General features: G+C 36.9%; 2 protein-coding genes across 2 annotated transcripts in view; one reads left to right on the top strand and one right to left on the bottom strand.

Moving 5' to 3' along the window:
- Nucleotides 1-2,993: 2,993 nt before the first annotated feature.
- LOC116508854 (calreticulin-like) lies at nucleotides 2,994-22,117 on the bottom strand. Its single transcript, XM_032217630.1, is given in 18 exon segments — nucleotides 2,994-4,190; nucleotides 4,192-4,259; nucleotides 5,580-5,672; nucleotides 7,699-7,763; nucleotides 7,766-7,838; nucleotides 8,861-8,872; nucleotides 8,874-8,928; nucleotides 8,930-8,973; nucleotides 10,186-10,264; nucleotides 10,266-10,316; nucleotides 10,318-10,391; nucleotides 10,848-10,942; nucleotides 11,845-12,048; nucleotides 15,886-15,987; nucleotides 17,436-17,546; nucleotides 20,693-20,757; nucleotides 20,986-21,127; nucleotides 22,029-22,117. Coding segments are annotated over 16 exon segments (1,248 nt in total). The 5' UTR covers nucleotide 20,757; nucleotides 20,986-21,127; nucleotides 22,029-22,117; the 3' UTR covers nucleotides 2,994-4,132.
- OSBPL9 (oxysterol binding protein like 9) overlaps nucleotides 21,854-22,860 on the top strand; it is a 71,534-nt gene continuing 70,527 nt past the window's right edge. Inside the window, 1 exon segment of the mRNA XM_032217629.1 lies at nucleotides 21,854-22,150. Within this exon segment, the coding sequence (XP_032073520.1) occupies nucleotides 22,040-22,150 (111 nt within the window). The 5' untranslated portion in view covers nucleotides 21,854-22,039.

Below are 22,860 nucleotides of genomic sequence, written 5' to 3'. Positions count from 1 at the left end.
AGAAAAAGAAAATGATTACCAAACTTGAAACAAGTCAAAATCATTAATGGATGCAGCTGTGGGAATAGCCAGGGTTCCAAGAACTGTTTTAGACTGGAAAATGTGTGCTACAAGTTGTGCTTGCTCCCCCCACTTCCCCCATTAACTGCTGACTTGTGTTTTCTACTCAAATTTAAGAAATACAGGTACAGAGTAGAGCCATCTGAGCTCCAAATTGTAACCGTCTCAACAACTTGATCTTTAGGGAAACTAACTGAGCCTATTGAGATCCCAAGGCTTATGCTGCTCAGGGATTTCCAATTTGTCACCTGGCAATGTGGAGTCTGAGGTGACTCGGGAGTTCATCTCCTCCTTGGCAACTATGGGTTTGTCTCAAGTCATCATGTGCCTGATACATATTGGAGGTCTCACATTTCCTCAGGGCAGCTGAGATGTGATCTGATTTTGGAGGACAAAGTAATCACTTTTCTTGCTTCTTTTCAGTTTATTGGTGTCTTAGTTTTCTGAGGAACTCCAGGAAATGAAGTGAAATGAACTTGACATTATAAAGGGAGTGTCAAAAGTGATTTATGACTGGTCCACACAAGTTGTAAAGTCAGGTGCAACTCATTTAACAACCACATTGCTTACCAATGAAAATTCTGGTCCCAATTGGTCATAAGTCAAGGATTACTTATATTTAAGTTGATGTGTGGCTTCTGAGGATTCTACAATGTTAGCTTCATCACCTGCTTGTTAGATTTATGTCCTTCCTGGTAATGAGAACTGCATGAAAGGTGCCCTATATTTGGGTCCATGTAATGGTGTCAGTGCTTTCAGTAAGAAAGTGATTCCATTAGCTTCAAAGAAGGCTGTTGTGGCATTTTCTCTTCAAGAACCTATTGCTGGCCTCATTGGTCATGAATAACTACTATCCAGTCTCTAACCTTCCTTTTTAGGAAAGTTGGAAGGGAGAATAGTTGGGCTTCAACTCCAGAGGATTCTGGAGGAAAGTGAGTTAATTTGGACCCATTTAAGTTAGGTTTTCAAGCCAGTATGGAGATACCATTAATCAGATTCTTGATGATCTGCAGTGGAGACAAGATATTGATGATGAATCTATCCTGTGCTCCTTGATCTCTCAACAGTTTTGGATAACATCAACCATGGTACCCCTTTTGGACAGCTTCAAGAATCTTGTGGGGGGCATGGGTACAAACATATTAATAAATAGGTTAAGTAATTTGGGGTGGGAGATGCTATTTTATGGTAATTCTCCCTTTTTTCTGTACCCAATTTTATATTGGCAACCAGATAGATCTGTCAAGGCCTTTGTGATAAACAACTGTAGTTACAGCAGTGTCCTGCCTCTTGAACAGAAGCTGTGAATCTAGGACTTCCAAACTGTGCACCACTTCCTTCTAAATAGTGCAACCCCCATCCAGAACAATAAAATATATGCAGATCTAAATACCTCCAAAATCCGTTTGTCTTACTAGAGTTCAGCCTGAGTATTCTCTTTTGTATCCAGACTCTGATAATGTCCAGGCATGAAGACGGAACTTTGATGGCATTACTTGGTTGATCTAAAGTTAAGATATACCAACCGATAGACTTTGCTAAAGGCATAATTTAGATGTTTTTTAAATAAGAGTGAGAAGTCATCTTACAAATGCTAATAGGGTTAGATATTTTCCCACCAACTGGAATGCATAATGCTGTTAGTCCACTCCAAATATTTATGGAGATTGGCAATCATCCAGGTCATGGTTGTTCCAAGATGCCTTCCAAAGGCAACTAGACTTTCTCATTTCTTTTAATGTTTCATTTTTCATCCAAGAAGCTTCTTCATTTCTGACTGGTGAGATCAATCCAGCATTTTAAACTTGACCTCAGACATTTATTGTTGGCAGTGCAGCAAATGGAGCATCCTATTCAGCAATGCTGGCATTCTGTCAGTTTGTGTACAAACTATAGATTCTAGAATATTGTCAGAGACAGGCCAATACAGAGCATACAATAGTCTTAAGGTATGTGTGATGGAGGCATGAATCAGTGTGTCAACAGAATTCATAGTTCAGGTGGGTTACAATTAGTGGATCCACATAAACTGAGCAAAGCTCCTCCAACCATAGTTTGACCCATGAATCCAGAAGGGCCTGTAAATTGCAGAACTGCTCCTTCAACGGGAATGTTAGTCCTGTCCAGAGAAGTTGCTGGGGCTGTCAATGTGTTCCTGGACAAACAATAACTTTTCCTGGTTAGGATTTTAAACCCTTTGTATCATGCTTGGTAGTACAAAGCTGCTGAGAAGTCTAATAGAACTTCTAATAGAAGAGTGGCAAATTCCATCTCTAGACCCTAGTCATCGACCCTAGTGATCAATGAGTATTTCCATGCCCTAGGCCAGAATCCATACTGAAAGGGTTTCAGATAACCAATTTAAATTATGAGCTTCTGTACAATAGCTGATTCCCAAAGAGCTTCTCAATTTTGTTACACTGGAGATCAGGCACTGGGTTAAAGTTGCAAGATGGGCTAGAACTAGATAAAGAGCTGGCTTCCTCAAAGAAGTTTGTACCACTTCTTTTTCAAAGCCTTGGTTCTTCCCTCTCTCAGAGAACATCACTACCCCTCTCGCTCTGGACTATGATCTTTACAATAATATTCAGTATAATGTGAAAAGAGATGGTTATTTACCCCCTCATTCTGGACTATGATCTTTACAATAACATTCAGTATAATGTGAAAGTGATGGCTTATTTACCCCCTCATTCTGGACTATGATCTTTACAATAAATTCAGTATAATGTGAAAAGTGATGGTTATTTCTTCCGTCTCATCCACTGCTAGACATTTTGTGAATGGGATGAACACGACTTGTCTGTGTTTGGGGCCTTTCCTTATATAGGTGATAGAAGGGATTAGAAGAAACCAAAAGGCAATTATAGTCATCCAATATTGGAGAAAGTGTTGGTTAATGACATTAGAAAGCTATTTTGTAAAATATAGGAAAGAGCTCTTTTATTGTTTTAGTCATAGGCTACACATGGTAACAGCTACCAATTTTTCCTGTTTTTCAGGAAGAATTAAGCATGAAAGAAATGGTGATGTGAATATTCTACAGTAACTATGTATCTGTATCAAAATGCATCTGTACCTACCATGTAAATGACAAACAGTAACAAGAAACCATACTGTGAAATATTAGCTTTCCCATCACATAAATTCATAATGAGAGACTAGCCTCAGCATCTGAATGGAGGCCATTTTGGATTTAGGGAATTTGAAATCAAATTTAACAGTTCCAGTTTCTGGTAAACCTAAATGGTATGGCCTATCAAGCCTAGATTTTTAGGAAGAATTTTCATGTGATGAATGGGGCGGAAGGCAAAGGTTAAGCTTTCTACAGAGACTTGGATTTCTCATCTCTGGAGGTTTTAAGAATAGCCTGGACGTGTTTAAATAGGTTTTTTGCACATTGGCATAGGATTGGAATAGATGACCTTTGTGATACCTTCCAATTTGACAATTCTATGACTTCTACAATTAATTCATTTTTGCTAATAATTATAAGTCCTTGTTCTGATTAGTGGGTGGTTGAGTCATGTTTCTCATGACCTATTTCAGTTCCTTTTAAAACCAAAAATAATCACAAGGAACATTCAGAAATCCACGGGCATGAGGATTTTTTTACACAGCATTTCACCATGCAACCTGGACACAATTAGCAAATAAAATAAGGTCTCCTTGTATTTCTGATTATAGTAGTTTCGTTCAGATTTCAGACTGACTATGGGTATTTGAAAATAATTACTCCCCCTTTCAATTCAGGAGTAGTTTAGTGATCAATAAGTGTGAATTATGTTGTCTCACATCTCTGCAGTGTGTAAGTCCTCCCTCTATATGATTTCAAGAAATTAATCCTTTTTCCGAACATCAATAGAGTGTATATTACAAGACTGATCTGTATAAAACAAACTATAGAACTCTACAGTTTTCTGGTGTACTCAACTGCCATCTAGTAGTACAAAAATTGTCAGGATTTTCATATCACCACTGCATTTTGGGTAACATTTAGAAAATAAGTACAATACTACCCACGCACTGATGACCAGATTGAGTGACAGTAATTATTCAATGATTTGATTGATCAGAGTTCATCTTTGACTTTGGTAGCTTTTTTCTTCTTTTCTTTCTTGGTATCTTTTCTTTGGCTCCTGTTCATTAATATTTTTAAATGCTGCATCTTGTCCTTCCCGTCTCCTCCATTCCCTCTCCGTTTAGAAGAGAAATATATAATTAAAAACTCAAGCTTAAACATTTTGATGATCAATTCTATGGTATATACAGTTCCGTCTTTAATAGAATATACTGTAGTTTTTAAAATTAAAATTAATACAATACAATAGCAGAGTTGGAAGGGACCTTGGAGGTCTTCTAGTCCAAACCCCTGCCTAGGCAGGAAACCCTATACCGTTTCAGACAAATGGATATCCAACATCTTCTTAAAGACTTCCAGTGTTGGAGCATTCACAACTTCTGGAGGCAAGCTGTTCCACTGATTAATTGTTCTAACTGTCAGGAAATTTCTCCTCAGTTTCTAAGTTGCTTCCTTCCTTGCTTAGTTTCCACACCATTGTTTCTTGTTCTACCCTCGGTGCCCCTGGAGAATAGTTTGACGTCTTTCTTCTTTGTGGCAACCCCTGAGATATTAGAATGCTCCTATCATGTCTCCCCTATCCTTCTTTCTATTAACTAGACATACCCATATTCCTGCAACTGTTGTCTTCATATCTTTTATCCTCTAGTACCCTAATCATCTTTGTTGCTCCTTCTCTGCATTCTTTCAGGGTCTCACATCATTTCTACATCGTGGCGACCACAACTGAACACAGTATTCCAAGTGTGGCCTTATCAAGGCATTGTAAAGTTGATAGTAACACTTCACATGATAAGTGAGATACATTTAATAATATTACAGCAAAAAAAAGTACAAAAAATTATAATAAGACATCCTCCTTACAGCTATAGTGAGCAAACTATACAATTAATAATCTGCAACTACCTCTTAGATTGTTAATGTCGATAAAACGTGCGACTCCTCCCCAGGCTCCGGAGGCTTCCTGAAGCTGGGGAGGGTGAAAACAGCCTTCCCTGGCCACCTGGAAGCTGGAAACAGATAGTTTCTGAACTTCCAGTTGGCTCGTTGGGGCCGTTTTCGCCTGCCCCAGCCTCTGGAGACTTTCCTGAAGCCTGGGGAGGGTGAAAATGGCCTCTTCCGGCTCTCCGGAAAGCCAAAAATCAGCTGGCTGCACGCCAGGCTCACAGCTGGTGCGCCACCGTGTGCCACAGTTTTCACCTCACAGGCCTAAGGAAATTAAGAATAATTATGCACTGTGCTTATTAGACATACACAAATCAGTGAATTCGTCTTCTATTGCAAATGTAGCCTATTTTTTATGACACTATGGTTTTGGCAGTTGTTTACATTATGCTTTATTTTAATAATATTTGTATAGTGCCTGATTCTCATAAAGACAAAGGAGCAATTTAAATGTTGCAATAAATACATTCTTAAATGCCCTGAAATTACTTACAAAAGTGACACCCCACATTTCATTCCCAGCATCTTCAGCATATTGTTCATCATTTGTAATAAGAAAGTTATCAAATATTGTACCAGATTTTCCCTGTTGAAATAAAACATGGCAGAACTATTAATCAAGTAATTACATAAAATCTTGTATTGAAGGAACTGGAAATAGTTAATAGTTCAAGATCTGTTCTCTGTCACACCAGAATGATAAATGAAAGATTTAATTTATAAGACAATAATACTTCCTGACAATACGAACAATTCAACAGTAGAACCAATGAAGAATGGACAAATTCTCATTCATTTTTGTTCAAACAGAAGCAAGACAATCATCTGCCTGGGATACTTTAATCTGGATTCTACAGTAACTAGTGGATGGATTTGAGGATGAAAATGTCACAACTATGAAATAAAGTATACATATTTAAAAATGAATGAATAAGATTATTAATATTTTTGTTTCCTAGGCCAAGCAGAGTATGGCTAGTCCTTCACTTATAACGGTAATTGGGACCAGAATTTACATCACTAAACATTGTGGATTGTAAAGCACGATGACATCGCTTAGCAACAGCAATCCCTGCTGGTTCTGGTTACTGATGTTAACTGAATCTATAGTCATTAGATCATGCTGCCTGGCTTCCCACAACCAACTCAGTGGCAAAGGCCATAGGAAGGGAGGTCATAACAAGGGTCTGCTGCATAGATGGGAAGAGTATGTGTGTGGGAACACCAGGATGCGAGGATGTGGCTTCAATGCACAAGAAGGGTGTGATGGGTGTGAGTATGGCAGTGTCATGGTGGGCTCAGATTTTGAGTCAGAGGAGGGGCAGGATGACGAGCAGCCACTTTGAAGCCAGCTCCAGGCATGCTGGCAGTAATATGAGCAGCCAACTTCAGCACCACTGGACAGACTGCTATCTGAGAGCAGAGAGATAGTCTGGCCAACAGCCAGCAGACACAGCTGCTGTCGTTCTCCAAAAATGAGGATGTGGAATTACCACCTCCTCTTATCACAAGCAGCTCTGCAGGCTGCAGAGAGAAGAGCAAAGTTGCTCTGCAAGACTGCTCACACAGAAACTACACCAGGGCTGCCTTCTGTTAGAATGGAGCAGCAAACATAAGCTGTCTGTTGATCACAACAGCTTGTTGATTCATAGTCCATGTGTCTTGTGAACTTTGTAACCTTCGCTTTAAACCTGGATCGGCTGACAAATCTTCTACAAGCTTTGACCCTGAGACTCTGCTTGACAACTCACTGGCTTGCTGCTTTGAATTGCAGCTCTCATAAGCCCAGCTGTCTGAACTTTGGAGGGAAACTTCTCTCTATCCTGCAACTATGTGTGTTGCATGTCTCATTTAGTAAAGCGAACAAATAATCTCTTTGTGTATTGTGTGTGCTTGGTCTGGAACAGGGAAGAACTGAGAAAGTGCAGAGATATGAAGGGAGAGTCAGGAATGTGTGCAGGGATTTGTGAAGCAGGTGTGGCAAGGACTGGAGAGGGTTTATGACTAAGCTGAGGGTTAGGGAGGTGTGCAAGAGAAGCATGGGTGAGCCTTAGGAAGAGTGCACAAGGAAGTGAGGAAGTTGTATTAAGGCTCAGAGAGGATGCACAGTAATGTGTGAGATGCTGTTAAGGATGAGGGTGCATGAAATGCATGATGACAGGAAGGCATGGTAGAAGTGACAGGTATGGCACAGAGGGGCTAGAGAATGGGTAATGCAGACTTACCCCAGGAATTTGTGACCTTTTCTGCTGGCTTCCCTATCTCCTCTCTGGGGAAGCCAGCAGGGAGGGTTGCATATGGCAATCAAATGATCTGTGTGTGTGTGTGTGTCTGCTGCAACTGGTCATAAATATCAGTCCATTGCTAAGCACCTCAATCACAATCATGTAATCAAGGAGGTGCTGAACAGCCAGAACTCTGAGAACCAGTCGTGCTGTTCTTCAGTGCTGTTGTAACTTTGAACAGTCACTGAATTAATAGTCATAAGTCAAGGACTATCTGAAGAGGGATTTTTTTTTCTTACTACGATGGTACAGAATATCTCCAGAATTGCCAATTATCTTCATAATTTGAACAATAAATATATTTTACAAACTTTGTAATATACATACCTGTAAAATTTCTAAGCCAATGACACTAATATTAATATTTGTAATATTAGGATCTGGTTTGTATCAGGATTGTCAACTTCTGGCTGGACCCAAATGCCATTATAATTGGGGTTTTTAATTATACGAGGTTTCCAAATGCCCTAAAAATGTAAAGAAATATGAATATCACTTTCCAAAGCCACTTAAACCAAGATATGTAAAACAGGTATGTAAAAACACACCATTGCCTTTTTAGTGAAATATTTTGAAATATGGTTAAAACCTTTTGAAGTGTATATTATGTTGAATGCTATCTACAACTATTAACATGATGGAAATAATACAAATGATAACAGGAAAAAAAGTCCTAATGGAAAATGTTGGAAGGTAATGTAGCAACCAAAAACAGAAAGAAATATACAACTAGATTTATGGTCAGTTCTGAAAAGTGAATATTTTAAAATGAAACTTTGAAATATATACAATAATTTGGTAGGAGTTCAATGTAGGTAATTGAGATGGCACAGGTTATACATTGGGATGAGAGAAAAACCCACGGAGGTTAAAATATTATTTAAATGGTCAACAGCTAATAGTATGCTAGTGATAATATGGTTTGTAGTTCAATAGCTATTGTGATTTGCAAAGCATGATTTATAGTTCAACATATAAGCAGGTTATGGCTTACTCATCAAATTATTCTTAAAGAAACATTAATTCCACAGTGAAATTAACACTGAAAGTCCTTTCTTCATAAAAAATAAAACACAAATGAGAAAGGGAGAAGAATAAGATACCAAAGCAGTGAATGTTAAAAAAAGTTAAGTTGCTGTAAAAAGGAATTATCATCATTGACCTGAGGTTATTCTACTGATGAGAAGTTAATGTTTGGAAGGGGATGCAAGGTCATGAGATGCCTCAAGGATTGGACAACTGTTCTTTAAAAAATCAAGAAAGCATGAATGAATTATTAGTAGAGGTAAGGAGTAAAGATGATGAAGCCAAGTGTAAATTTGTAAATGAAATGGGCAAATGAAAACTAGTGAAATGAAGACTATGATGACTTAGATAATAAAAACTAGATTTAATATCTTATAGCTTAATTAATGTTTAAATACATAGCCCAATTAAATAACCACCAGGTTAGTCTCTATTTCATTACTTTCACTTATAAAACTCTTACTTTATATTCAGGGATTTGGAATCAATGGTGGTTCCCATGCCCCATCCATTTCTTCATCCCAGTCTCTGCTTTATCACAGTAGGATCAGGAATTCTTTGTGGTTGGTCCCAGTCCTAAAATAGTTTCATCAATGTTAGTAATTGTAAGTTAGCTTCTATTAAGAGCCAAGGTGGCGCAGTGGTTAAATGCAGCACTGCAGGCTACTGCTAGATCAGCAGGTCAGCGGTTCAAATCTCACCGGCTCAGGGTTGACTCAGCCTTCCATCCTTCCGAGGTGGGTAAAATGAGGACCCAGATTGTTGGGGGCAATATGCTGACTCTCTGTAAACCGCTTAGAGAGGCCTGAAAGGCCTATGAAGCGGTATATAAGTCTACTGCTATTGCTATTGCTATTAGTATTTTGACAGGAAAAGAAAATGTTAATACTATTTCTCCAAAATATGGTTTATGACTGCTTCCATAATTTTAATATTTTGATTCACTCAAGAATCAAGATAGTGTTTTGTCATCAAATATCTATTGGAAAGGATTAGTTGCAATATTTTATTATCTCAACATACTCAAAACAAGGAACCTGATAATACAATATATTGTAATAGATATTTGCTTCAACTCACCATTTAATTCTTCACATGATGGAAGATTTATGACTACAGAGCGGCAGCTACCAGAAACCTTTTATATGCCTCTGAATTTGGAATGCAATTAATATAATGTCTAAAGCAGTTTTGAATGAATATGTAATATAACAATGGGAAAATTGCTTTTCTTATTTAAAAATATGTTCTGCAATTCACTGGATTGATATTTGAGGCTTATCAGACAACATTTTTAGCAATTTTATAGCTGCGCCAAATGTAATTTAGCTTTATACTTCTCACATAAAGTCTACAGTTTGGAGAGAAGGGAGTAATCATTTCACCACTGCCAGTCTAAAGTTAGTTACAGGTAATTTATATAATCAGTATTATAATTGAGATGAGAGACCAGGAAAAAATGGCTGAAGGCTTTTTGAGTAGTTTCTTCTACCATTCCATTTTCAACTTTGTGAGTATTAGAAGGTTAAATACTAGTCATATTCTGTTGCCAAGATCTTATACTGATTTTATAGTCCAGTCCCAATTCCTCCACTATGAAGTTAGATCAAAGAAGCACCATTTAAACTATAAATCTTTACCAAAAAACCAATATGGATCACATGTTAATATAATTAATTAAAAATCAGTAACATCACAACTTTACTTATTTAAATATATGCAATAAGTGAAACATAGCAGGTAAATTGATATAGACTGTGAAACATGCAGCTCAAAGTGAAACTGTACCTCTGGTTTTTTATCCATGGGATCTGGAATAGTTTCCCTTTCATCCCAATAATCAGGTTTGGCAGATCATGATCTATCATCTTTTTGGAGGAAGGAAGTCCCAATCATCTTCTAGATGGCCAGCCTCAACACATAATATCTATTTTCACTTCATAAGTTAAATCAGGACGTAGAATTAGAGTGTAGAGGTGGGTAAAGTCATCCGTCTTGAAAAAAACCGAAAACATTGTTACAGAAACATGGGAACGTCTTTACGGTGCCGTACAACTCACAATTTTGCTAATTAAATTTCATAAGGTCTAAAAAAATAATAAGTCTGTTACTAGTGGGATCTATCAATGCAGTGAAAATGATAATCCTAGAGGAAAAAAATCACATTTTTTGCTGTATTAGACTACATGCAAAACCAATTTCGTTGTATTTAAATACAATGACAATAAAGATTATACTTATAACACTCTACTTATACATTAAAATGAAGGGTATTAACAGTAAATACCGTACTTGCTAACTTTTCAAGTGACTTGCTGTTAACTTCTGACATCTGAAGTAGTTTACAAAGTTTTATTTAGAATTAGTCAACAACCTCCCAAACAATTCTGCTTAAAACTGCAGCAAGCTAGATTAAATATTACTAATTCACTGAACGGCATTGATCATACCTCACATGTAATGTTCTTTTTAGTAAAATAGTAGTCATCTTTATAGTTCAAAATAACTTGCACTATTTTTTTATATTTTCCACATATATCAGGTCCTAGAAGAAAAGAATATCAAATTATTCTGGCAGAATTATATATACACACAGACACCTAAATGGCACAAGAATGATAGTCAAGGAGAACAAAAATGGGCCCAGCATTCTGATCTTGTTTCCGCCAGTCATCCATAATCAATGTTGCTTGAGTCCAAATTCAGGTTTGAAATGCCTCTCAAATGAGTTCACATAATCTACTGTCTCCGGGGATCTCAGAAACTATACTTCCCCATAATCTACATTTTATTATAATATTTATTTTAGAAACTTTTAGCCTCCCTTTTCCCACTACCTAGCTTGAACTGAGTCATATCATTTTAGAAACATATGCTATTAAATAATTAAAATAAAAATAAAAAGCCATATGAAGAAAATCTGAATTCTAAAATCTATACATTTCTGTCTTCTAGCAGTAGACAAGTACTCAACGATATTAGCCTGTAAGTTTAAAATATCCCTATAAGAACTTTTTTTTTCACATAAGCAATAAGAATTTTGTAGCATGGACATGGCAATATACTGATAATTGTGTACAGTATCTGCATATTGCTAAATAATAGCTATGATTTTAATTAGAATTTCCACTATGGAATACTCTTTGACATACAACTAGGGTAAACTGTTGACTTTATATCCCACCCAGTGGGTTCCTGAAATTATCTAGCTGCCATGGTCAAAAACAAGGTAGTATATTAACCCCACAGCCCATAACATTACCCAGCAATCTCTTCCTATTTTTATATAGATCTTACTGTAAAACTGGTTTAACTCATTTACAAATATAAGGGACAGATAAAAATATTGAAAAGCAATGTTTCAGAGGAGCTATTTTCCTAATAGATTTACACTAACATAATATTTCTGCTTCAAATTAATATTATTAGGCATTTAAGAGAATGTACCGAACATAATATAATAAGGTGAATCTTCATTCAGGGTGTCTTGATTCACATCGGCAGAAAAAAGTTTGATATAGGCACCACCACAATCAACCTGTTGGTCATATTTTACTGTATATTGAACCACTAAGGTCTGATCTTCATTGTTGAAAGGCCGAAACCTTGCTGATACTGCATAGTACCTAATGTCTTGAGTTGTCTGCAGACCTATAAAAAGAAATGATATTCAAATATCCACTTAATGCTACTAATCAAGTGGTTTTCCACAGGCATGAACTCTAAATATGCTTTATTATTCTTCCATATGGGATTACAGTGACTTTCTAAAAATTATGAGATTATACGTCCTTGATTCTGCTTTAGAGACATGTGAAATATATTAATAAACATAGCTTAGAAATTCATTTATATAATTTCACTTGCTACTTTTTTCCAAAAGTATTTCTATTAATACATATAGCATGTAATGTTATTACAGCATAATAGTTCTGATAAAGAAAACTCTAGAAATTAAATTCATTTCTAATGCTTTACTGTAGATGTCTACTCAGAAATAAGTTTTATTGAATTTAATTATATATCTTCTCAGGTACCTGAGGTTATTTGCTTCCCAGGTAGCATGTTTCAGTTTCATTATGATTTATGTATTGTCTATGTATATACTACTCTTTTGCCATTATATTAACTGGGCAAAATGTGCATCATAGAGCAACAATTTTTGAGCCAAGGTACCCTGACATACTGAATGCATCCAAAAACCTATCCTATATTTCTTCACAACAATTCTGTGGAGCCAGATGGGAAGTCACCAGTGAGCTGCTGTAGCTGCAGATGGAGTAAAATTGGATTTCTCTGGTGTCAGTCAAATACTTAGTGATTACATCTTAACTTTACCATCTTGTTTCACTTTTCAACTGCTTCCTCCTCTGAAACTCAGTTTATACTGGTCCCTCTTTTGATTTCCAGGAGATCAGATAGATCGGTCCTGCCCTACCCTTCAGGAGATCACATGATCTATTTTTAAACAGTCTCTGACAGCTTTCTGCATTCAATGAAGAAGCTGACAGGGATTCAAAACTATTCTGAGTTGAGAACGCCAATGTACAACATTGTGGTAAAAAAAATAATTAAACTAAAATGTCAGTTAAATTAAATGTCAGCATAATTATGCCACATGAAAAGAAAGGGGGACATCATGGTCAAGAGATAACATCTAATGTTGTCAGGATATGGCAAGAAAGAGAGGTGAAGAAATGGAGAATGAAAGGGCTGCACATTTCCACATTTCCAGTATCACAAGGAAACATACAGAATGAGGAGACAAGAAAAGAGAGAGAAAAACAGAAGATCAAATCAAGAATATATGGTAAAACATTAATTACTCTTAAGAGTTCCTCAACAAGATCTCAGAAGAGAAAGAGTGAAGCAAAATGCATGACTTTCATAATACTTTTGCTGATGTTGATGCCACAAAGTCTGCCCTCATTGTCATTCATTCCTATTCCCTAGAGGAACTTTAATTTCTGCTGTATGAAGGGAAAGGTCAGGATAGGCAATTTGCAACCTCTACCTAATGAATCCCAATTGATATAGCAATGATGAACCTAGTGCAATGGTTTCAAAAAGAAACATCGGACAAACAACTCCCTTTTTCAAAATGATAGCCTTTATTATTTATTTATTTATTATTTATTTATTTATTAGAAATAAATTCTTCAACAAAGGAATAGATGGAATTCTTTTGTGATTATTCAAGGTAAATCCATCATTTACATCAGATATTTAATGCAAGATCCAACCAGCAAGCCAAATAGATTCAAATTTACTTAAAGGGTCCTCAAACAGCATAGAATTGAGAATGGATACATTGCACCTGATGAAAAATGTGAGATTCTGAATACTGGAAGGAACAGGGAGGGAGGAAGGAAGGCCTCTCTCTCTTTCCTGGCTCATATCACCTCACTGTCTGCTCCCCCTACTTATGCCACCCCACGTGCCTTCCTGACCCAAACAGCACCTCTTGTACACCCCCATATACCCTTCCTAATTCTTGCCAACCCCTGCATGCCTTCCCTGGCGCATGTACCCATCCCTATCTATGGTGCCCCCTCTCCTATGACCCACTCAATATCTCTTGCATAAATTGTACCTAATCCATGCCCTTCCTGCATTCCTCCCTTGACCCTTGCATTGTCTCTTGAGCAGTCCACACCCCCTTTCTGACCCATGCTGTCCCTCCATATGCTTTCTTTCTGACCTGAAATCTTGTGCACTCTGAAGTATCCCCAGGTGCCCTTACCAACACATGTGCTACTCCTGACCAGCACAGCAACTCTCATCAACCTGCGAGCTCCATGCATTGTTTTGAAACCACACTGTTCCCCGTGTATCCTACTCGCATAGCACCTCTCATAAACACCAGGGCATCTTTCCCAACCTACGATACCCACATGTGTCATACTCAAACCATGGGGCATCTCTGATGCATTTACACATCTCTCAACCCATGCAGCACTTCTCATATACCTCTGTGTATCATTACTTACTTGCACCCCCATTTACATCCTCAATCCCTTCCTCACCTAGCAGATTAAGAATAAACTGTCAGGAATTATAGGAAGGGAGGGAAAGAGGAAGATTTCTGATTATGTCTGCCAGTTTTCCGCAAGAAAACTCAATGGAGAAGCCAGCAGGAATCCTGAAGTTGCTCCCATTTTCTGTTTTGTCCACACATGGTTATTCTGTTATTCTGTTTAGATAACGAAAATTTCTGAAATGATGACCCAACAAGCAGAGATGTTCTGTTTAGATAACGAAATATTTCTGAAATGATCACCCAACAAAGCAGAGATTGTTCAGTATACAAATAAATTCAGAGCTGGGCAGCAATCTTGATTATTGGCTCCATTTAAATCAGGCTTCCAACTTGCAATGGATGCCATACTGATGGATTATGTGAAATAGAGTACAATTCATTTTCAGTTTTTCCTGAATCATTTAGTACACTTTGCAATACCAGTGGTATTGGTTTCCGGTCATTTCCTTAGGGACTTGGAGGCATAATTTATAATGGCTCCAATACATCTGAATCTAGAAGGTTCAGTGGATCTAAAATGCTCTAAAGGATTTTCTGGGGTATTTCAGAATTCATTCTTCTTTCTTACACAGAAAGTCAACACTGGGAAAGTCAACAGTAGGCTTGGATTGGATATCCTTAGTAAACCAGTAACAGATAACTATAATTATTTTTGTATGAATCAACCTTAAGTATATATTAGTAATACTAAAAATATTCTGTGTAGAATAGGATAAACTAACTAAAGCCCAAGTCACCACTAATGAATGACAATATTTTCTGAAGACTTATTTTCAAACTTTAGAGACATTTGATATAGTGCATGGTAGAATTGAAAGGGACACCATTTTTAACTAAAGGAAGAAAATAATCCACCTAGGTACGAGACAACCTGTACTGTTAAAGCATATTTATTAACTGAAACGTGTAATGGTAGAATAGCAATTGGACAACTAACATGGATCAATTTGAAATATAAAAGCATTTGAGTTATTTGGAAATTGTACATTGAAATTAACATCTTTAACACAGACAGTAGAATTAAGATTTATACAAATACAATAGATTTAAACTGAAGATGATTGGAATTTAATATTAGATTTTAGAGTAAAAGATACAGCTAGCTAGAATAAGTCCAATAAGTCTTGAGTCTGAGCAATAAGATTTTGAATTCTTCTAACTCCAGACTCTATTGTCAAATCACAGGTAACTTTTTAATTTTCTTAATTTTAAAAATGATGATACGATGTAACATGTAGATTTCTCTTTGAAGTATAAAAATCCACAATCTTTTTTTGAAATATATTATGTAAAAATTGGTAGAAGATATTTTATACAGATATTTAGCATTAGCCAAACGTATGTGAATAACTGCATAAAACTGAATAATAGAATCCAGAAATTGATTTAGGAAACATTCCAAAAAAACTAAAGATTCATAATTGCCTGGAAAAAATGTATTACTTTACCTATATCTTTTTCTCTGTCACCATAAAATTTTCCTGAGCCTATCCGAAATTTACCATAATCACTTCTATGTTTAGATAAAACCCATCGGTCCTGCCATCCATCTGAAAAAGAAAAGAAAATTTCAATTTTACAAAAAATATCAGAGCAGTATTATTTACTTTCTCTGAAATTTGATTCATGTTATTGGATATAGTATGCAATAAACCTATGATTACAATGTACATGAACTTATAATAACAAGAAGACTTTAAAGAAATACAGCTCATTTATTAGCCTATTTTGTATTTTGTAGCCTATTTTGAGCTTGATATAGAAAAATCATTAAAATTGCAGCTGTTTTCTTCCTTATACATATTATATAACTTCTTTACTGCAATGTAAGAAAAAGACAATAAACTTTTAAAAATAATTTAAGTTTTATCAATAATCCATATAATTAAAAACAACTCCATAAAATGCATTTTACTCAGGAATGTTCAAAAGCCATCTGGAGCTTATGATAACTGTTCCTGGACCCAAGGGATGTAATGCATGTTGAATCATGTCTGGTGAATTGCCTGAGTTGTTCCATGTTTAAATCACTAAATCTACAATTAAATGTGCAGAGAAGAAAAAAAAATAATTTATTTATATTTTACCTATTGTATAAGAAAATCTCACCAAGGGCAAAGCACAGTTCAAGCTGGAAATAATTTAAGTAACAAAATTTTTTAGGTAGAGCAAATCTCCTAAACAAAGGGATTTATAGTTGTAACAACCTGTATTGATCTTCTTAGATAAAAATAATCTGGGAGAACTGATGAAATGGGGTGGGAGATGACGACTGAAGGATGTACAATATATTTGACCCTATATTTTTTAACTTTCTTTCCTTAGTAAGGAAATATTCAAGAATTAATCAAGCTAAATCAATCCAAAAGCCAAAACATGCATTACATAAATTTGAATTTATCATTATTTAAAACATTGCTATAAATACAATTTCAATGCATATAGAAGTGGTTAAGAATTGACATAAGGGAAAGAAACTGAAATCGGGACAGTTAATACAAAATGATTTATTTCTGCATAGAGAGAACATATAGTACAGATGATGTACCAATTTTAATATTTTTCTTTTAGAAGTTACAGAAGATGCACTGATACCTTTTTAAAAGTTTACTGAAAAAAGTCTATTATTTTTTAAATAGATGAGATTCATTATTTAAGACACACTACATAAGGGATCCTGGAGACATCTCTCCATATCCCTTATCTGTTCTCCCTTCCCAGCATCATTCAGTAGATTTATAATATCCATCTAAAATTTCTATTCTATCCTCAGAAAAGTGTGGCTCAATCTAGACTTCTCTCTTTCTTATACATTTCTACAGTTCTAATAAATATGCATAAAGATCATTGCATGATATGATGCTATACAAAAATTAATTAAAGTTTATTAAGGTAAATAGAAAGCAAGAATATAAATCTGAGATGGGTTGACACCATGAAGATGATTTAGAAGTTAATAGTTATATTCTAGGACTGAAAAAAGCAAAATATCACTTACCCTCATCATCAAACTCTTCCCTAAAATATTCTTTTGTTATAACGGGTTGCTCTTTTTCTAAAACAGCGGGAGAGGTATCATCGTTATTATTTAGATTTCCCCAAGCCAGACCTATCAGAAAGTAACCAAGGAAAATCAGGTTCATCCCTGATATCATAGTAAATATTTTAATACAAGTGGTAGGACGCTTCTTTAAATTCTACAGAAATACTTGAGTATTTCTGAAATCTCTTCCTATTTCTCTCAGGCACATCACTATAATTACTACTTACTGGTGAGGAGACAGATCTTTTCCATTGGCTAAAACCCATGAATAATGATGCTATAGGGACCAACCAGAAGGAACCACGCAATTAAACCAACAGAAACTATTTAAAATGTCTCAGAGGAAATTAATTTTTTATGCACAGATGCCTAAACTAATTCACACCCAGGAAATACATTGGCTTCCTCCTATATACAAGTTTGAATGATCCCTCTATATACAAGTCTGAAATACTATGGAGGAGAAGGCTGTTTTTTCAAAAACTGTTTAAAAACTTTTAAATAGCAAATGTCAATTTAATACAGTGATTATATTCTTTCGGAATATTGTCTATTTTCTCATTTTGTTCCTAGTAACTTTGCAATTTCATATTATCGTCATATGAATCTGTTAAGTGCCTTGTATTTTTATTTTCTAAATAAAACAAAACAATTACAGTATAGATTCTGAGGTTAATAAGTTGCTAAATTAAAACACTACTGAGATGTTTGGGGAGTTAGAATATGCTCACAACTATGTGACTGAGAAATATGGACATGCAAAATGGAAATACAGATTAAGTTATATTTAAGTGGAATTTCGGTATAACTTTTTTCTATCACAGAAATTGAATTATAGGAAAAGAAAACAGAGATTTTACTGAAAACTAAATTTATCTCAAAATATTTAAGACAATTTTGACTTTTTAAAAGAGGCAGAAAATCTAATCTAATGATAGATAGATAGATAGATAGATAGATAGATAGATAGATGGATGGATGGATGGATGGATGGATGGATGGATGGATGATAGGTAGACCTCAACTATGAGAGACAAAATGAGAAAACAAATCCAGACAATCACATTGTCTGATTTGGAAAGAATTTTTTTGCAAATTATGGTGGAAAATAAGTATTTGGTCAATATCAAAGGTTCATCTCAATACTTTGTTATATATCCTTTGTTGGCAATGACAGAGGTCAAACATTTTCTGTAAGTCTTCACAAGGTTGGCACACACTGTTGCTGGTATGTTGGCCCATTCCTCCATGCAGATCTCCTCTAGAGCAGTGATGCTTTGGGGCTGTCACTGGGCAACACGGACTTTCAACTCCCTCCAAAGGTTTTCTATGGGGTTGAGATCTGGAGACTGGCTAGGCCACTCCAGGACCTTGAAATGCTTCATACGAAGCCACTCCTTCGTTGCCCGGGTGGTGTGTTTGGGATCATTGTCATGCTGAAAGACCCAGCCATGTTTCATCTTCAATGCCATTGCTGATGGAAGGAGGTTTGCACTCAAAATCTCACGATACATGGCCCCATTCATTCTTTCCTGTACACGGATCAGTCGTCCTGGTCCCTTTGCAGAGAAACAGCCCCAAAGCATGATGTTGCCACCCCCGTGCTTCACAGTAGGTATGGTGTTCTTTGGATGCAACTCAGCATTCTCTCTCCTCCAAACACAACGAGTTGTATTTCTACCAAACAGTTCTACTTTGGTTTCATCTGACCATATGACATTCTCCCAATCCTCTTCTGGATCATCCAAACGCTCTCTAGCAAACTTCAGACAGGCCCGGTCATGTACTGGCTTAAGCAGGGGGACACGTCTGGCACTGCAGGATCTGAGTCCCAGCGGCGTAGTGTGTTACTGATGGTAGCCTTTGTTACATTGGTCCCAGTTCTCTGCAGGTCATTCACTAGCTCCCCCTGTGTGGTTCTGGGATTTTTGTTCACCGTTCTTGTGATCATTTTGACCCCACGGGGTGAGATCTTGCATGGAGCCCCAGATCGAGGGAGATTATCAGTGGTCTTGTATGTCTTCCATTTTCTAATTATTGCTCCCACAGTTGATTTCTTCACACCAAGCTGCTTACCTATTGCAGATTCAGTCTTCCCAGCCTGGTGCAGGTCTACAATTTTGTTTCTGGTGTCCTTCGACAGCTCTTTGGTCTTCATCATAGTGGAGTTTGGAGTGTGACTGTTTGAGGTTGTGGACAGGTGTCTTTTATACTGCTAACAAATTCAAACAGGTGCCATTAATACAGGTAATGAGTGGAGGACAGAGGAGCCTCTTAAAGAAGTTGTTACAGGTCTGTGAGAGCCAGAAATCTTGCTTGTTTGTAGGTGACCAAATACTTATTTTCCACCATAATTTGCAAAAAAATTCTTTCCAAATCAGACAATGGATTTGTTTTCTCATTTTGTCTCTCATAGTTGAGGTCTACCTATGATGTCAATTACAGGCCTCTCTCATCTTTTTAAGTGGGAGAACTTGCACAATTGGTGGCTGACTAAATACTTTTTTGCCCCACTGTATGTGTGTGTGTGTGTGTGTTTATATATATATATAAGCTATATAGGCTATATTTAGCCATTATCTACATTTTAAGTTAGAGGATGGAATACATTTAGTTTGGTTAGTTTATAATTCAATATATCATGCACATTCAGAAAATTGGATTAATTAAATTAATAAATGGCTTCAAAATATAAGGCACTGGTTTGGACAAAACTCAGCAGCACTTTTTTGTGCGGCTGTTGGTAAAAATAGGATCGCCAACATGATCGCCAATATTCGATAACAGATATGGCACAAGAAGTTAATAAGTATACCAACAAAGGTAGCTTCATGGAAATAAAAAATTGTCAGACTAAAACTTTGGTTAATAGAAGCAGATATTATGCTTGATCAATTCTAATTTAAAATAATGAGGCATATATGTAAGAGAGCTGAATAAACGCAGCTCTCTCAGATAATCTTAGCTGATCTTGAAAAAGTTAAGCAACGTTAGATCTATTGAATACATGAATAAGACACTAAGTATATCAGGGCATCTTTGGGATATTGATGATATCTCTCCCCTGCACTGTAGACATTAGATACATAAACTTCCTTTAAAAATAAATGTAGTAGTGCTTATAGCTTTTGTTTCATTTTAAGTCATATCTCTGTGGAGGTCTAGTGCAAGCCAGTCATTAGAATTCAATATATTCAAATAGCTTACCTTACCATTACTGCTGAAAAGTTCATTTCCAAATGCTATTTTGAATTCAGACTCAATTTTTGGCAACATCCTGGAACAAAAAGCAAAAATGGAAGGCCATATAATATGTTCACAACTTTATTAAGTTCGTACACAATATTGGGAAAAGGAGTGTTTGTTTTAAAATATTCTTGGCAAATGCTATGTGTTCTGAATCTGTTTTGTGTTTTCTGAATACATAGCCTTAGTATGTAGATTCTTTGAAATGATTTGTGTACTTATGTGAGGCACATAAATCTATTTGCAAGGCTTTACTTACTTTTCTGTTCAGCAAAACTTGCAAAACTTCTCATTGCAAAAACTAAACTTTAGTTCATTTTGCCACATTTCCAACATAGCTGCAATTTCTCCACAAAGCTCATTTTCAGTTTGCCTGACCACTCCGCTTTCTTTATCAACATCTAAAACAAAACAGCAGCCCAGGTTTATTGATGGGAATGACAACTTTGCTACTTTTTCCTCAACTGCAATCTCTTCAGGGTAAGAGTTGAACTTTTGCTTTGATTCAGCACTCTCACTTTCCCCTCTCCTCTTCCGTTTTTTACTTTCTGTCAGAGGAAGAAAGGAAACCAGATAATATTTCCTAGGAGAAGAGCTAAACTTTGTTCTCAAGTAGATTGTTTTATGGCAAACTATTCAGCTTACTGACCCCAATCATTTATTATATGAGAATACTGTAATATATAATATAGTACTACAAATAATAAAAACATTGAACCCTTGGAAAGACCCATCGACTCTTGGGTGTCGATATATTTGAGAAAGAGGAATTTTCAACTACCTTACTCCTAAATAAAAGAAATCTTAGTTCAGGAACAAGCTGAAATAAAGAGAATTCCCACCCCACTTTTTTTGTCCTCTCTCCCCATCTGATTTTATCCTGACTTCTATGAATTTAATATCCAAATTCAATCGGCCTGGATCTCAATAGGAGTGCCAACAACATAAATAAACTTTTGTCCCAAGCAGGCAGCTTAAAATCCCAATGCATTTCCGCATCGGTCTCACTGGGACGAAAGGGATCCACACTTTTTTACGATTTGTTTTTGTAATTTTTTTTGGAGGGGGGAGCGTTTCTTACTGCCTCCCAACAAAGCCACGCCCCTCTCTCTTATATGCCCGCCCACTTGTTCCTTCCGCGGCAGCCGTTTTGCTCCTCCTCGTCTCGCGCTGCTTCCCTCAGACGTCGCTCATTGACGGTGCTCGCGCTCTTTCCGCTCGCTCTCCCACCCCCTCCCTTTCGCTTTAACTCCCGCTCGTGAGACCGGCGTTTCCCCCCTTAGTGGGCTGTTGGCATCTTACCGGCTCCCAAGATGGCGTCCATCATGGAGGGTCCGCTGAGCAAATGGACCAACCTGATGAAAGGTTGGCAGTACCGCTGGTTCGTGCTCGACTACAACGCTGGACTGCTTTCCTATTACACGGTGAATATGGAAGGAGGGACCCCGCCTATAGAACATAAACGAAGTGCGCACCGTATAAGTATGTGTATGGGGGGGGGGCGGAAGGAGCCCATCAAGCTGCGCGCTTGGTAGGGATATGAGATTTGGAGAGGGGGGATTTCTGAGAGAGGGCGTGTCCTACCGGAAAGCCAATCGGAATAGGCTGAAATCCTGCTGGTATCCAATGGGGAGTTAAGTTTGGAAGATTTATATGAAAGGAACGTGCGGGAGAGTTATGTCACTTACCGCGACGGAAGGGAGGAGGAAGTTAAAGCGCCCGGCCTGGTCCTTGGAATGCACTGTTTAGTTTATAACATGAAGGGAAGGACGCTAGTCCAAAACAGATCAGTGGGTGTGGGAAGGGGATTCTCTTTTCTTTTGGCTTAGGTAGATTTCCGTATTACAGAATAAAAGAATTGGAAGGGACTTTGGAGGTCTTCTAGTCCAACCAAGCAGGAGTCTTTATACAGTTCCAGACAAATGGCTGTCGAATTGCTTAAAAACCTCCAGTGATGAAGCACCCACAATTTCTGGAGCCAAGCTGTTGCACTGATTTAATTGTTCTCACAGTCAGGGAATTTCCTTAATTCTACATTGCTTCTCTCTTTGATAAGTTTCCATCCTTGACTTGTCCTGCCTTCAGGTGTTTTGGAAAACAAGTCAACCACTTCTTAGTAAGGTAAAGGTAAAGG

This window comes from Thamnophis elegans, chromosome 5, assembly GCF_009769535.1.
Source record: "Thamnophis elegans isolate rThaEle1 chromosome 5, rThaEle1.pri, whole genome shotgun sequence".
NCBI lineage: Eukaryota > Metazoa > Chordata > Lepidosauria > Squamata > Colubridae > Thamnophis > Thamnophis elegans.
This window is presented reverse-complemented; position numbering and strand designations above follow the sequence as displayed.